This window comes from Thunnus albacares, chromosome 15, assembly GCF_914725855.1.
Source record: "Thunnus albacares chromosome 15, fThuAlb1.1, whole genome shotgun sequence".
In the NCBI taxonomy this organism is placed as follows: Eukaryota; Metazoa; Chordata; class Actinopteri; order Scombriformes; family Scombridae; genus Thunnus; species Thunnus albacares.
Window position 1 is genome coordinate 24,159,312 of NC_058120.1, and position 16,971 is coordinate 24,176,282.

Consider the following 16,971-nt stretch of genomic DNA (forward strand, 5'->3'; position numbering starts at 1 on the left):
AAAATGTGTGATCAGTCTGTCACAAATGGGGTTCAGTTCACTTTCAGTTCAGCCAGTTTCTTTTCTCCAGTTACTTACATTAAAAACACAGCCGATAACGGAAATGATTTGATAAATGAACTGTTTTTTAAAGTGACTGAACTGAAAGTTAAAGGAGCAGCCATGCTGCAGATTCCCTGCTGCTTTTATTTCACTTATTCACACGCTCTTCGGAGAGAAGTGTCTTATCTGCCATTTTCACTTCAGGTATAGCAACTTAAGAAACCGGGTTCATTTTTAACAGTTTTTGTTTTGTTTTCTCACGGTCCTGTTTTAACCTGTATGTTGTTGCGGATTAAGTGAATGTTCTCAGTATGCACTGTCACCTCGAGTGATCACAACTGGAGGAGGGGGTTCACACTGTTGTTTCCGACATGGCTTTACACAGACAGTAATCCCAACAATGATACTAAAATGGTACTTATCATCACTGAAATAAAATGTTAGCTTCTTTTGCACTGCTGACTGTTTTGTGTTTGAGCAAAGTATTTTTATTTTCTAGTTTTCTCTTTCTTTTTTTTTTTTTTTGGTTCCAGGATATCTCTCTCTGCCTACCAGCCACTAGATGGCAGCCAAACTTTTAGACTCAAGAATACAGATAACACAAATAAGGAATATTTATTAGAGACATTGTGGTCCTGTTGGACTTCTGTCAAACAAACAGTGTTAGAGCAACGTTACAGATCAGACCAGCTGACACTTAAATCTTCAACTCAGTCTCTTTACAGATCAGATACATAAACATTTAATGGAACAAAACAAAAAAAAAAAAACAAGTGATTTTAAACTTTTATCATTCAAGAAAGACTTTCTATAAATGTTAAATGTCCACTATCCTCCAAAAAGTTCCATAACTTGTTTGTGTAATATTTTAGATATTATCATTTTCAATTTGTATCTTTTTTTTTTAGTATAAAAACCCTGTTTGGAAAGTATTCTGTCACTTTTGTAGGTTTATGTGACTGTCAGGGTCAGTACACCCAAATACATCACTGATGAATTTTTCAATTATCACATTTTAATGGAAAGGTTTACATTTTTTCGAGTGTGTCTTAAAACAACAGTCAGGTGTCCATATGAACAGTGAAAGAGGTTTTCCTCGCTGTAATCATTCCTCCTGTTCATACTGGATATTAAAAGATCCTTCAAATGTGCTTTCAATGTAAGTGATGGAGGCCAAAATCCAGAGTGTGTCCACACAGTCATTTAGTGCAAAAATGCATTTAAAAGCTTATATGAGGCTTCAGCAGTCTGAGTTAGTCATATCAAGTGGATATCTGACACATTTACAGTCTTGTTAGCATCAAATTCCCTCTTTGTGTTTCCTCAGACAGTGTTTCCCTGTTGAACTGTGGTGGAAGTATAGTAACAAAAAGAAGGACTTTAGCACTAAAAAGACTGTAACATTGAAAGATATCTACTTGATTTGACTCATTTGGATGCTGAAGCTTCATATTAGCTTCAGATAAACCTTTAAAAACATTTTTGCACAGAAGGAGGACTGTGGATTTTGTTCCCCATCACTTACATTGAAAGTGCATCATTAAGGGATCTTCTAATGTTTCAATGTTCATTGGGGCAACTGACTGTTGTGTTAAGACAGACTTGAAAAATTGTGAACCTGTCCTTTAATGCTGTGATCACCATATGCACATCTATTGTATTGGTGTAACGGCAGAAATCTGAGCACATAAAACTGCCTGCGTGTTTTCAAATTGGGTGAAATGACCCTTTAACTGTGTCCTCTCAGTAATAACCAGTAGGGACTTGGCACTTTTCCCAGATGACACGCTTCTCAGGCTGAACTTTTTCAACCCATAATCCAGATCAGACTCAGAGGCTTCGTCGGCCCCTCATCCCCTCTCATACTCTCCGGGCCCCAGTGGACCGAGCTTTCCTCGCCTTCGCCTGCTGACTCTCCCTACGGCGGTTGATGGCCTTGGTGCTGGTGCGAAGCTTGCGGAGCCTCAGAGCTCGGAGACGCAGCTGAAGGTCCTGCGGGATCTTCCCTCCTCTGGCCCGGATCTCCTTCAGCCTCTCGATGGGCATTTTGGTCAGAATGAAGTCGCAGATGGTGGGATGCGGCTCCATTCCGACACGGCAATGACGCTTGGACGGGAAGTAACCCTTGGCCCAAACCACCACCTTGTACTCGCCCGGGTTCAGAAGACGCCAGTAGTCTCCGTCAGTAGCTACAGGAGAGAAATATAATAATTTAAAGAGAAAAAAGATTTTGTTATCTCTAGAGCCAAAATCTAAAGATAATGTTCCTAAAAGTTGCATTTGTGTGAAGGTTTAATGCACTCAGGAGTGGATTATTTGTGTTAGTGGAGAGACTGAGAGTGAAAACTTAGTGAAAATTAAGAAATTTTAAATGTGGACATGAGTTATGAACAGTTAAAACAGTAATTGTTCATTCTCAGATTGTTTAATTTGTAGACATTTTAGGGCCATGAAGAAATGAAAATATCCAGAATTTCACAAGAAAAAGGACAAAAGTTGAAAAAGTGGTAAAAAAAACATAATTTTGTGAAACATGGAGATTTTTTCTCCTTTCTCATCCCATCAAAGTCGAGATAAAATGCAAAATGCCTTTTTAACCCTTTAAGATCACATCCCTGTCATATCATACACCTATTTAACAATACATGCCAAAAAAATATAAAAAATCCTTTTCTTCGTATTTTTATAGAAACCAACCTTGAACCAACCAATGTCAACCAATAATATCGTGACATCCACCCATCAATCAATCTTCATCTTTTAGTGGCTCAGAGCAAAGATTCATTATGACGTTCAAATCAAATTCTTCCCGACATTATGTCCCGCCTGACGATCCTGTTTCACTCCGAAATATAGAAACAATGTCACAAAATGGAAGTTAGATACTCTTGAAATCCATCTTGTGACCCCTCAGATTTATCTTGAGACTCTATGTGAGCCTCAACAGCCAAGTTGGGAAGAAGCCTGAGTGAAAGATAATCACAGGACTCCGGCTACAAATACAACTTTCAAGAAATGTCTCGTTGCATTTTGAAAAGCCTCTTGGTGGGGGGGATAAACTATTATTTCTGCTTTTTCAGCAAAATATTTTCACTGTATCAGTTTTCAACTCAGTTGCAAAAGAGCGATTTAAGAAGCTTTGGATTCCTGAAAAATGATCAAACTCTTTAAAGCTGTTTTTTCTCTCTACGCAGACAAACAAGCACACACAAGCAGAACTGTTTGTCTGATTCCTGAGAGTTTGGTTCATGCATGCTTTTCATGCCCTGAAAAAGATCCAACATGTGGTGTCACAATTACATTTTTTGAGTCAAACAAATTGCTATCCTGAACCTTTCTTTAGCCATCTTTGAAAACTCTTTTGCAGCTGCACTGAAAACATTTAAACATTTACGAGAATAAGAGAAAATGAACCAAGAACTGCAGCAGTGTTATGTGCTTTTCCTTTTCTATTAGTTCTAGAAAGAAATACTTTCACTGATTAAGATGTCAACACGTTTAAGAATCTGTTGACAGAGATTGTCATTCAGTTGAGATCTCCACCGCTGGAATGACACACATCTGTTGATCTACGAGTGTTTTATGATGTAAAACACCATGTGACTGCAACTTCCTGGTTCAAGTCCAGCAGAGAACCTTTGTTACATGTGATCTCTCCTCCAATTTCCTGTCATCTTTTGAATGTCACTATCAAATAAATGTTATCAGTAAAACAACTAAAACTTAAGGGGAAAAAAACCCATGCAACTCCAAACACACAAACGACACATTTACATCTCAAAACTGTGATGTTCCAATTATTTCACATTTTCTGTCATACTACCCTGGTCACGAGAAAGAGAAGCTCACAGAGAAATAAAATCTAGTTTCTCACCTGATCGGATGTCGTGGTTGTGGTCCTCCACTTTGATTATAGCATCTGCAATTCCTTTTTTGGTCAGTTTATCCCTCACGACACCCTTGATCCCTCTGTGAATCTGAGTGAAGAGAAAATGCTGCATTGTGAGGGCCCGAAGAGGAAATTAAAGGCAGAAATAATTTAAAAAAAAAGATTTATTCTGAAACAGCTTCAGATTGACAAGAACAGGAGTTTGAGACGTAGCAGTTTTTAAATTGCTTTGTGTCATTTTCTTTTGTTCAGATGGAAAAACCGTAGAAGCCGACTGACCTGCTCCATATAGACGATCAGAGACTCTTTGTTGTTCTCCCACTCGATGGGAAGCTCGCTGGCATGAGGGAACTTATCGCAGGACAGCTCCACCGTCACCTCAAAGCAGTTGGTGTGCAGGTAACTGAAGTCATTCATACCTGCAGGAGACACGAACAAGTCCACAGTGTGTTAAAGGAAGATGCTAAATTAAGGGCTTTAAATAAAAGATTTGGGAGACCCTAGATGTATAACATGTGTGACAAATGATTGTCCTCTAGTCATTGATTGACAACAGCTGTCATCATCTCCAAGAGCAGAACACACATTTCTGGGCTGAAACCTCTCAGATGGTTTGAATCATTCAAAGTACGGAGGCGACTCACTGCCAGGGACGGTGTGCCAGGCTCCGCCATTGATGATGTTGTTGTGTGCTTGGAAGTCCTCGTAGTGGCAGATGCGGCGGTCTGGGTTCGCCAGCACCAGGTTGGTGGAGGCGTAGACGGTGGACAGCCAGCGGAAGAAGGCGTTGTCCGCAGTGGGAGTGTCTTCCTGGGGAGCCCAGTCACGCGTGCAGTCATAGGGGTACGTAATCACCAGCTCGCCCCCGTGGAGGTTCGCACTGAGCACGAAGGGAATATCCTGCATCCAGTTGATGACGGCTCGAGTCTCCGGTGCAACCTGCGAGAGAAACGGAGGATATATTTTACATGTAAAATGGAAGATCAATTTGTAATGAATTTAGTTCTGTTTTCACTTTGACATTAAAGGAACTTTTCTGCTGATTCAAGGAATCTGATTCAAAAAAACTAAAGACATTCGAAAAGGAGCGAATACTTTTCACAGCTGTTGTATATCTGTGTATATATAATAAACATCATATCATAAATGAGCTTAATGAGTACTTTTACGTTTAATACTTAGGATAAGTTTTGCCAGTAATATCTGTACTTTTATTGAAGTACGATTTTGAATGCAAGACTTCTAATTATAATGAGTGTGGAGTATTTTTATACTGTGCTATTCCTATTTTTACTTAGTAAAAGATCTTAATACTTTGTTCGCTACTGGATATTATTTCATATTATGAAAACAAGAACCAGAAAATACAACTGACTGTTAACTTTATAATTGTATTGGGTAAATTTCATATCTATAAGTCAAATCTTTCTAAATCTCTCTCTCTCTCTCCCTTGAATTACTGAGAAATTTAGAAATTACATTACAACCAAAATAAAGTGTCTCAGTAAGGTGTTGTGCCACCACGTGTCCCCAGAACAGCTTCAATGCGACTTGGCATTGATTCTACAAGTCTCTGAACTCTACTGGAGGGATGAAAACCATTCTTCCAAAAAATATTCCCTCATTTGGTGTTTTGACGATGGCGCTGTCTAACACGTCAGTCCAAAATCTGCCATAGATGTTCAGCTGGGTTGAGATCTGGTGACTGTGAAGGTCATAGCATATGATTCACATCATTTTCATCCTCATCAAACCATTCAGTGACTCCTCGTGCCCTATGGACGGGGGTATTATCATCCTGGAAGAGACCACTCCCATCAGGATAGAAATGTTTCATCATAGGATAAAGGTGATCACTCACAACAACTTAGTATTGATTTGCAGTGACTCTTCCCTCTAAGGGGACAAGTGGACCCAATCCATACCAGCAAAATGCCCCCCAAAGCATAACAGAGCCCCCAGACCCCCTCACTGTAGGGGTCAAGCATTCAGACCTGTACTAGTTTTTCCTTTAATTTGTCACCCATCTGTATATATATATATACACACACACACACACACACAGCACATTTTTGGCTTCAACAGGGGACTTTTTACCAAACATTAAGTGACCACGCTCAGTCTTCAAGTAAAGCCTCAGTTTTCTTGGCTCTGATCATTTCCTGATTTGAGGACATTCAGAGTCTTGCATGCCACAGAAATGGAAACATTTCCTCTCCTCAAACTCTCAACACACAACTCTAACAAAAGCTGCTTTTCACTTTGCCCTACATTAAGTTCTGACGAACTGGTAAACTAACATCTTTAATATGTCACCTCTTTTTCTGTGGCAGTCTTGGGTATAGCACTCTTGAATTTACATATTTATAATTTGTTAATGTTAAAATCAGAATTTTACTCTTTTGTCTCTCTTCTAAATCACATTATTTGGCTTGATACTGGATATCTTTACAATCTTGATTTGTTGAATTGTAATTTTTATGATTCAAGTATCTTTAACTGACAAGTATTACTGTTGTTCTCAATATCACCACCAGATGGCGCCAGAGTAAGAAATTTCAACTTCTACAAACATGCCTGAGCTGGTCAACAGTGTGTATTTATTGTTTCATTGTTGTGAAACAGCAACATCTCTTACGGTGGCGTCTTCTCTGGTGTAGTACTCTGGGATGGGGATGTAGTGGTTGGGGACTTTGGATTTGTCTGCCGCCGCCTCTTGAGCGTCCCACATGATGTTGTTCAGGTCCGGAAAGTTACTGTTCAGGTCTATTCCTTCAAAGCTGTATCGTCCTTCAGCCCAGCCGGCCAGCTCTGAGCCCTGCAGCAGATCAATCAATCAATCAGAATAAAACTCACTTAGAACAATGGATGGATTCATGAATTCATCATACATTCAGGGCAACAAAACCATGCCAGCATCTAGGATAAAATAGTACTCTGCGTATCTTAGAGTCTTAATGAACAACTTAATAAATGTGCCGTCTACTATGAGTGATGGAAGCAGCCCTGTCACCCATCAGTAACGAGATGCATCATCATTTTAACTAAACACAGGGTGCCAAACTTCATCATCATGCTCTTTAAAGACTGAAAGAATGATAATAAAATTCCATATTTTGTTATCTTGTGTGAAGATATTCAATTATCTCTGTTCGCACCATGTTATATTGTGCAGACAAGTTAATATCCTGTCAGGACAAGATAACAAAATGTCATCTTTCAGGACTTTAGGGGCTCTCTGCAGGTGTAACAGTGTAATTTCCGAGGATAATCTACATACAAGCAAGCAGCGAAGTTAGTCTGCCTCATTTAGTTTGAGGCTCCAGAAATTCCCGCATCCATCATCCGATCACGTTTTAGCAAAATCAAACTGGTAGCCGTGGTGATTTAATCAACAGTTTTGATGAACAGCCAACTTGTAGTCCAACACATACAACACAAGGGACCCTGTGGAGTGTCAGACCCCTAGCGGAGCTATGGAGCAGTTTTTTATGACTTTATGAGATTATTTTTATGTCTCATACTGCACATGCACACATGCATGTCTGTGGGTGACGTGATACACAGTCCTGCCAATGGTTTCACACTATTCCACAGATCTACAGGTGGCTGTAATGTGCCAAGAAACACAACAATGTGCCAGTGAAGGCAGGCAAGAAGACGACTGCAAGCCAATAACATGGACGTAAAGTTTAAACAAACCGTAATCCTATGCAGGATTTAAAATACTTTAAGAATGTATCATTTGAATTTGTCACACTTGTTAGATCTCAAGGATACACACAGTACATTTTGGCGAGTAAACATAACTTTTGTATGTTTACATGAAAAAACCACAAGAAATGAATCACTTAATTCTGAGTCACCTTCTCGTAAGCTGTTTCATATCCATCAGGGTTCATGGAAGGCATAAGGTGGATTCGAGTCTCTGTGATCAGCCGGACAATACGTTGGTTGCCCCTCTTGTACTCTCTGCACATGTACTGCATGAGGTTGAGGACCAGCTCTCGGCCAAGAGCCTCATTCCCGTGCATCCCTGCCACGTACCGAAACTCTGGCTCACCTGCCAAAAGAGAAAATCAGAGACTTAAAGGTCTCACTAAACATGAAGCAACTGAATGTTGTTAGCTAAAGCCCAAAGGCACATCAGGAACACATTCAGTCTCTCAGATAAAACTTTCAACAGCGTGTAACTGTAACACAGTACTCTGCCAGTAATCATACATGGATTGGCCAGACTTGATGGCAGACATTCCTGAATATAAAGAACAAACCGGCCAAGACTCCAAAGACCCAAAATCTGCATGATACATCAGCATTTCATGTATGTTCTTACTCAAAAAGAAAAAATAAGCAATGCCTCAAGCTCCTCTTGCGTTTGGCACCAATGTCTATTTAACCATGAAACCACTGAAATGAATATCATCTGTTAACACCACATAAATAAACTAAATGCCCATCGGCTTCTCTTGGGAGCGAAGCAATTTCCAAATGTGTTTATGCCGTTTGTCTTAGAAGAAAGAAAGACTAAATGTACTCCACTTAATTATGTACACTGTTTGGCAAATGTAGAGCAGCCACAATTCACTGTTAAGACCGAGTCAGCATCTGAAGACAGTATGACAGAGATGACAGAGAAATGTGTCATTTTCGGTGGTGACTGTGCAGCCTCCAATTTCAAATTGTTATCAGTTTATTTACATAAGAGAGGCCTCCTATGCAAGACACCCCAGCCTCCCTGTGTGGCGCTGCTGCAAAAACAGGCCTGTGTAAACACTGGAGGATGTTGAACTGGGCCGCTGAGCAGCTAAACTCGGGGTTACTTGATAAACCTGATGAACTCTGGCTCAGAAGAAGAAGTTTAATTGAGCTTACCAAGTTCATGTTTGCCGGGATTATCTGAGATCTCCATGACGTAGAGCTTGAGACCCATGTAGCTCTTCCCTATGGTGTAGATGCGGGTGATGTCCGGGCACTCCTCGGTCACAGATTTCATGAGCTTCGGGGGTTAAGAAGACAAGCTGGATTTAAAGTCTTCAAAGGGTTAAATCTGAACTGTGGGGTAATCTGCAGCTGTTAACATCCTGAGTAAAAACCCTGGCATTCGCTTTATGGGAAACACAGTTACTCATCGTGTATGTAGGGCCTCGCAGCTATTCTTCACGCTCTCTAACCTTTCTCATCTCTTTGTAGTTGTGGTGTCTGAAGTCCAGACCGTCTTTTGATCCTTGTTCTTGCTCTGAAGAGTAGATGTCATGTGGATCTACGAGGAAACAGAACATTAGGTTTTGTGAACTTGGTTTCCTTTTGTTGACAGACAAACTACCCACTAATTCTTTACAAAACAGCAACACTTTAATGTATTTTGACATGTAAGTCACTTTGAACATCTTGATAATTACTAACACTGAGTATTTTTACCTACCCTCAACACGACAGCCGAGTATCTCAGCTCTGAGGCAGATGGTGCCGTTGACGTACCAGGTCTGCGGGTTGATGCGGATGAAACGGGCAACGGTGGGAACTGGAAGGACTCCAAGCACTGAACCCTCTGGATACTGATTCCCTACAAATATCTGTACACATTCAATGTGGCATCATATGGCTTGAACAATTTAAGGATCCCCTGCACAAGTGTACTAAAGCACTTACATGTAAGGCTGCACAACGTCATAAAGCTGATAGAAAATGATAAAATATTTTTATCATGCTAGCAGCACGGCTCTATGGATGGCAATGTCAGTCTTTTGGTCCAACCACCACTTTGATCCAGACTTAGATATCTCAACAACTATTGGATGGATTGCTATGAAACTTTGGACAGACATTCATGGTCCTCAGAGGATGAATCATACTGACTTTGGTGAACCTCTGACTTTTCCTCTAGCGCCTCTAGCAGGCTGACATTTGTAGTTTTAAGTGAAATGACTCAACGTTTGGATAGATTGCCAAAATATTCATGCCCCCCTCAGGATGAATTGTAATAACTTTGATGACTATCAAACTATCATTGGGTCATATCTTTAATTTGTCCAATTATTTAGTTTATGACCAAATACCTGTATAACATTATGACCTGACGAAGATCCAAATAGGATCGAAATGTCCTGATTAAATTTTGTGGCTTGGAGTAAGTGTGCAGGGGCAACTTTTTTCATTAACACCTGTGCAACAAGTTACATTCCCATGAACCTCTGCTGTACTTTGTTTAGTGCTAATTAGCAAATGTTAGCATACAAAGATGGTGAACCTCATACCCGCTAAAGATGTTAGCATTTAGTTTAAAGTACCGCTGTTTCTAAATGCAGCCTCACAGTAGCTGTAGACTTTAGTTTTGTTAATCTGTATTTGGATTTTGATCCACATGAAAACACACATACTGATGGACAATCAGTCATTTTTTTCATCTACGTGCAGAAGTACAAATGGTAAAAATGTTCAAAACTGCCCTGGAACTGCACCAAAACCAAATCACATTCTTGAACTAACTTTTAATAAATTCTGACTGACATCTTTTACAAGTGTTAGATACTAGCAGGCTAACAGACAGAAATACGGGACTGAAAACATGACCTTCTTGGCAGTTATGGACTTTAAATGAAAAACAGAGCACTGAATATTTTGTTTCACCCTGAGTTCCTAGAAAAGAGACCAGACTTTTCCAGAGAACTGTCCAACACACTGACAAGTGGTGTTTTTGGTTGAGGTACAAACCTTTAAATTTCTTTGTATTTCGACTCGCATCACACATAAACCTTCATACAAGAGCACTTAAATCTGAACATTTAGATTTTGGCGTAGTAGAGGAACTATTTGGCAACTGACGTGAAAAAATGAGTCCTTCTCTCAACATTCATTATCTTTGATTTATATGTTATTATAGGTGTCACATAGTCTGTTAAACTGTTATGTTGTCAACCACAAATTTCAGTTTCTTGCTATATCTATAACAAACCCCATTTGTTTTCATTTGAGTTATCCCTTAGATTGTTTTGCAAATGCTACATATTTCCCTTCGGCAAAAATTCTTCAAAAAGCTGTTTTCCATCTGTTTGAGGTCCAATGGTTACGGCAGGTACATTCCTTATATCAAAGAGTACAAAAGTCGTTCTTACTGCTTCATCTGTCCCATTCATGCAGGTCTCCCAGTCCACAGAGTCATTACTCAGCTGGACCTTGTAGGATTGGACCCAGTCCCAGCTATAATGAACACAGAGAGGACAGATGAAGCTCAAGAAATCAATACTTCATATGCCTCTTCAGTATCAACCAATTACTTGTGTAACCGATCTTGTTTTGTGTGTCAATCATTAGATATCTCATTTTGGAACAACAGACTCTTCAGATCTTGACGGTGATACTACCTGACCTCCAGATGGAGTTTCGGCCTTGCAGGATGACTCCAGTAAACAGGGTGAGGTGGAGGGCGTCCACCTCGAGCCACTGATGCCGGTCCTTGTACTTCGCACACCAGGCTCCATCGTACTCATCCCCATCGTGAATACCAGACTAAATCAAAAAACACATGTGTTACAAAATATTTGTCGACTGCAAAATCCATTAAATCTACTCCAAAAAAAGCTCTTGGCTCTGCGTCAGTGAGAAGCATTGCATAAGTTTTTGGTATTGACCTGATTGTAAAATAATTGCTTTCAGACTACAGAACAAGAGGGCGGCGGCTGTAAAATAGCACTGCTGGCTCTACCTATTACAGACTATCTTACTTTATTTCCAAAAGACTCCATTTGTAGAAAAAAATGTATAAAAGTAATCGAAAAGAAAATTTTCTGCAACAAATGCAGCCACTGAAGTTTGTTAAACTGATGATTTAACACACCAATAAAAGCAAACAAAAACCTGCGATGGAGTGTGTGAGCAATTTATTTTATAGTCCAGTAATATCAGGAATAAAGACCAAGCAGTGACATTAAAATGGAACCCATGAAGAGAAACAAAATGATAACATTATGTAAAAAAGAATGGACATTATTATCAGAATTTATAACCAGCTAATATATTTTAAGCTGTTATTTGTCCAACTTTACTTTCAAAATATGATAAAGGAACAAATTTATGTCTTTACAAAGACTGATGTATAAAAACCTATTATGGTAATTAAAGTTTCACCTTTTCATAACTACAATTTGCTCTTTTTGATATAATTCAGAGCTGAAACATTTAGTCAATTAATCCAAAAGTTGATCAACTGAAAATTAATCAACAACTATTTTGATTATCAATCAAACAATCATGTATCAATTTTAGAGCTGTAATGATTAGTTAATTTGATAAAAAGTAATCTATTTTAGAACTATTTTGATAATCGATTAAATGTTTTGAGTCATTTTTGAAGAAAAATGTCCTAATTCTCTGATTTCAGCTTCTCAAATGTGAATATTTTCTGGTTTCTTTAATCCTCTATGACAGTAAACTGAATATCTTTGGGTTGAGAACTGTTTTTTCTGACATTTTTCTCCACTTTCTGACATTTCATAGACCAAACAACTAAACGATTAATCGAGAAAATACTTGACGGATTAATCGAGAATGAAAATACTCGTTAGTTGCAGCACTAGTCATTTTTCAAGCAAAAACTGCTGTTGAATGTGAGAATTTGCTGCTTTTCTTTGTCTTACCTGATTATTAATTGAATATTTTGAAGTTTTGAACTGTTGTAATCGTTGTTTGGACAAAACAAGCCGTTTGAAAACATGACTTTGGGTTCTGGGAACTTTTTATGGCCATTTAAACTATTTCCTGACATTTTAAAGACCAAACGATTAGTCAGTTAATCGAGAAACTATTAGGCAGATTAACTGATAATGAAATACAACTGTAATTGTATTTATCTATATAAATACTGTTTTATTCATCTGAACTCAACAGGATTGCTCCAAAAGAACCAACGTTTCACTCTGACGCCTCAGTATAATCGAATGTAGTTACACTTCTTTGAATCTCTACACTATAAGTAGCTGTTCATTGCACTTTGATTAAGACCAACCTGGATATTCAGCCGCCCCCTGTGAGGACCCAGACCAGTCCGCTCAAAGGAAGAAGCCCTAATCTGGCTGTCATCAACCCGCAGAGACTCCAGGCCGAGAGGAGGACAGTCTGGAAGACAACCACAAAACATTTAGATAGATACAATCTTTAAGTTTGTGTTTGGAGATGCAGAAACAGCTGTCAGTTGACTGCTGAGGGGTTAAAAATTCTCTTTCTGGTTCCTCTGAGTAAGCAAACTCTTGGCTGATGTAATTTGAGGTCCCAGCGGTTTTTATATTATGTGGAATATCCCTAATCATCCTGGATCAGCACAGTGGAAGTTTGGAGGCCCTCTCCTCCTCCTCCTCCTTCTCTAGTTGTGTGGGGGAGTAGAGGAAAAGTGGACTGCAGATAAGTGAATCCATGGAGGGTTTGAGTGTAATTTGAGACGTGGTTAAGGGCCAAGAAAGAGTAAAGTCAAACGTTTAGCAGAGCAGGGAGGATGAGAGCTACAGCTGCAGGGAATTTTATGGCTTTGAGAACGACGAATAACATTCCCAACAATCATAAACACGACCTGTTCTGGTAAAACAGCTTTGTTTGTTCTCAAAAGATGCTTTCACTGCAATATCTTCATAACTACAGAAAAAGGTGGTCCAATAAAATTCTCTGTTGTGGGGGAGGGTTACATTAGCATTTCACACAAACTGACAAATCCATGACACATATTTAAAGCTGACACAAGTATTTGTATAGTTTATTAGTTTATTCATCGATGAGTCAATCCATTTTCACACAAACTACACTGATCCCAGTTTTTTAAATGTTAACATTTACTGGTTTTCTTTGTCTTCTATGACAGTAAACTGAATATTTTGGGGTTTTGGACTGTTGGTCAGACAAAAGAAGCAATTTTCTCTTGAGCTACAGGAAACTGTGATGGACATTTTTCATTATCTTCTGACAAAAAATAATTGTTAGATACATCTGTAAATATTTTATCCACATGAATCCAAGACAAGAAGTATAAAAGTATTTGTAAAGAAACATAAGACCACATATTTTGGGAAATTCAGGTTGTGAGCTCAAACAAATGTGTCAAACAAACCGTGAACCAATATTTGAGTTCACTAATCTAAAGAACTATTTCTTCTTAAATTCTTTTTAGAGCTGAAAGTTGATTAATCGATTAGTCACTCAAAAAATGAATCTGCAAGAATCTTGATAACTGATTATCATCTTTTCCCCAGAAAAACTGCAAAACTGGTTCCAGCTTTTCTTTGCACATTCAAATATGTTGGTTTTCTTCATCTTCTGTGGCAGTAAATTTAATACTTTTAGGTTTCTGGGTTACAGGAAATTGCAACACTTTGATTTCCTTGTGGGTATCAAGTCTGCCTGCTCCATCTTAAATCAAATGCAATATCTCAGAATTTAGGAATTCAGTGAGCTCTAAGAAATGTGGCAAACAGCAGGAAAATTATGTGAACTAATATTTCATTTCATTTCTTTTCCTTAATAAATCCTGAGCTGACAATTTTGATAACCAGTTAATTATTGAAGTCAATTATCAAGCAGAAATGCAAAACATTTGCTGGTTCCAGTTTATCAGATTTGAGGATTTGCTGTTTTTCTCTTTTGTTACATGATAGTAAATTGAAAATCTTTGAGTTTTGGACAAAACAAGCAACCTGAAGACGTCATCTGGTGTTCTAGGAAATTGCAACAAGCATTATTTACTACTTATTGATGTTTTAGACTAAACTAATAATCAATTAATCCAAAAAGTTATTAATAGCTTAATCGATTATGTAAATAATTGTTATTGGAGCTCCAATCCTCTACACTTGATTTGGACGTTTACACAGGCTGAGCTGAGGAGCTTGTAATTCAGACGCTCAACGGGTCCCTGAAGGCATCATTAATTAACTGCAATTAAATAACATTAAAAATTGGGTTCAATTAACCTGAGGTCTCTCTGGCTTCACGGAATAAGTGAGCCTGGACTTTTTGGCTGAAGTTCAGAAATAGTTTGATCATTTTTCTCCTACCAAGTTGAGGTTTTTCATCTTCTGTCTTCTTGTCATCTGATTCTTCTTCTTTATCGCTGTTCACTTCTTCGCTGTCTTGCTTGGTGTTCTTGGTGTCCAACTGTGTGTTTTTGACAGTGGTGTTGGTGAGTAACTTTGTTTCTGCTGCAGTTTGTCCGTCTCTGCTGCGAATCTGCGGCTCCACAGTCACAGCTTTTAAAGTCGAGTTGATCGATGAATAAAAACTCTCAGTAGCTGCATCGTTCATCTGCACTGAAAAACCTCCCAGAAGAATCACAGCAGCCAACATGCACAATGACTTTTCCATCTTGCTCTTTGTTTGCTGCTGCAGAGTGGGGGGAGAAAAATCCCCGGCCAGTTTATGTAGAGATGACAAACCTCCATCCACATCCCTCCTCCTGCTCAACCCCTCCTCTCCTCCTTCCCTCCTCCCCTCCTTCCAGCGCTGCCAGATGTTCATGTATCCTATCAGACGCTTAACATTGTTGTATTATGAGGAAAACATGTCATATAGTCATAAGCAAGATAACAAATAGGCGTCAATGTGTGATTTCAGAAAACACGGTCTGCTGCCGCCGCCTGTGCTGGCTGCAACACGTGATGCGTTCAAGGACGCACCATAAACTCCCAGTTTGAAGAAGCAAGATCACAATACGACTCAAAAATTACTCTAAATTACTCATGTAAAATATTTTATCAAATGAGGCATATCGGAGTAAAAACATGCATGTTAGAAGCTATTTAGACAGTGAGATGTTTAGATGTTGCTTCAGACATCAAGGCTACTGTACAATTTGTTGCATCTTTCTTTTGCGCTGCAGATGTGAGCTTTTAATTTCCCACAGCACTGTAAGGCAGCAATTCACGCAACTTATGGGACGTAGCAGTTACAGGCTGCCCTGTACTAAATGATCAAATTATCGTACATTATGGGATTTTTAGCATTATTGATCGTATGTCGTACAGAGAGCAAAATTATCGTAAACATTCGATAACTGTTGTACATCTGGCCATCTCACCCTCCCTTCCTCCCCACCAGAATTCCCGCGAAAAACAGTTTACGTGTTTACATTATGTGTGCATCAGTGAGCCATATATGTTACCAAGTGCCACATCAAAACGTGAAATTGTTGGAAATATAAAGATACTGTATGCAAAATTCACGGTAACGCTTTATTTTGAGGGTCTACTAATTTTATAATAATATCCTGGATTTTTGTTTGTTTTGGGGGGGTTTTGTTGTTGTTGTTGGGTTTTTTTGTTTGTTTGTTTGTTTTTTTTTGGTAATTTGCAGGTTGATTAACAGTTGAAAGTGTTAAGTTGGTTTAGTTGGTGAGCATTCTTTGGGTTCACAACCTAGTAGATTCATAGTTAATGAACATCTTAATGAATTAGACTCTTGACTGAAAACTTTTTGTTGTTTCGTACAATTTGTACTAAATTGCACCACCCTCTCTGTAAAATGCCCTAAGAATAACTTAAATACCCGCAAATATCTGTGAAAATTACCCAGGAAATTAGTACAAAATTAAAACCACATTTGTTTCATTTGTTCCTTTTCCTCTTTTTCTTTTTTCTTCTCATGAACAGCGACGAATGTTTCAGGAATTCAGTCTGGACAAAAAGCTAATAAAGCACTTTCAAAAGCAACACAAATTGACCACAGAATTGTACAATACAGTGATACAGAGGACCAAAAAAAACATTATGATTCATTTCCAAATCTAACTGTTTCAAGACATGGTTAACAGATGTACTAGTTCTGTATTTGCATTTCTTTTGCTGGCAATTCCATTGACTTGCAATGATATATGAAACTTTATCATGAAAGGCATAATGACACTTAAATACTGCAGTAACGGTTGAATATTTTCAGTATACTTTATACTGTTATGGAAAGACAAGTTCCTGTCATGTTAGATACAGTCCAAATGCAAAATCATCACAAATTGAATTGTAAATTGCTGTTTAGTTCATTTCAAAATCAGTTTTTTGTACTAGTTT

General features: G+C 38.6%; 1 protein-coding gene across 2 annotated transcripts; it reads right to left on the reverse strand.

The window, feature by feature from the left end:
• Positions 1 to 1,597: 1,597 nt before the first annotated feature.
• On the reverse strand, positions 1,598 to 15,558 carry LOC122998970 (probable carboxypeptidase X1). Of its 2 annotated transcripts, XM_044376024.1 has the most exons (13): positions 14,968 to 15,558; positions 12,936 to 13,045; positions 11,301 to 11,440; positions 11,047 to 11,131; positions 9,357 to 9,507; positions 9,106 to 9,194; positions 8,807 to 8,930; positions 7,798 to 7,994; positions 6,570 to 6,749; positions 4,576 to 4,870; positions 4,211 to 4,350; positions 3,917 to 4,019; positions 1,598 to 2,231 (listed from the first exon to the last, which is right to left on the reverse strand). In XM_044376024.1, exons 1-13 carry the CDS (start codon positions 15,425 to 15,427, stop codon positions 1,903 to 1,905), a joined length of 2,403 nt encoding a protein of 800 aa, XP_044231959.1. In that variant the 5' UTR covers positions 15,428 to 15,558; the 3' UTR covers positions 1,598 to 1,902. The 2 variants fall into 2 exon arrangements, with proteins under 2 accessions (XP_044231959.1, XP_044231960.1); XM_044376025.1 differs by lacking the exons at positions 12,936 to 13,045; positions 14,968 to 15,558 and having other exon boundaries at positions 11,296 to 11,378.
• Between the last annotated feature and the right edge of the window lie 1,413 nt (positions 15,559 to 16,971).

Coding starts and splice junctions, on each gene's coding strand:
- LOC122998970 (XM_044376024.1), bottom strand. CDS start 15,427: ATGAACATCTGGCAGCGCTGGAAGGAGGGGAGGAGGGAAGGAGGAGAG. Junction 6,750..7,797: donor ATGAAACAGCTTACGAGAAG/GTGACTCAGAAT, acceptor GATCTGCTGCAG/GGCTCAGAGCTGGCCGGCTG. Junction 4,351..4,575: donor CTGGCACACCGTCCCTGGCA/GTGAGTCGCCTC, acceptor TGTCTCCTGCAG/GTATGAATGACTTCAGTTAC.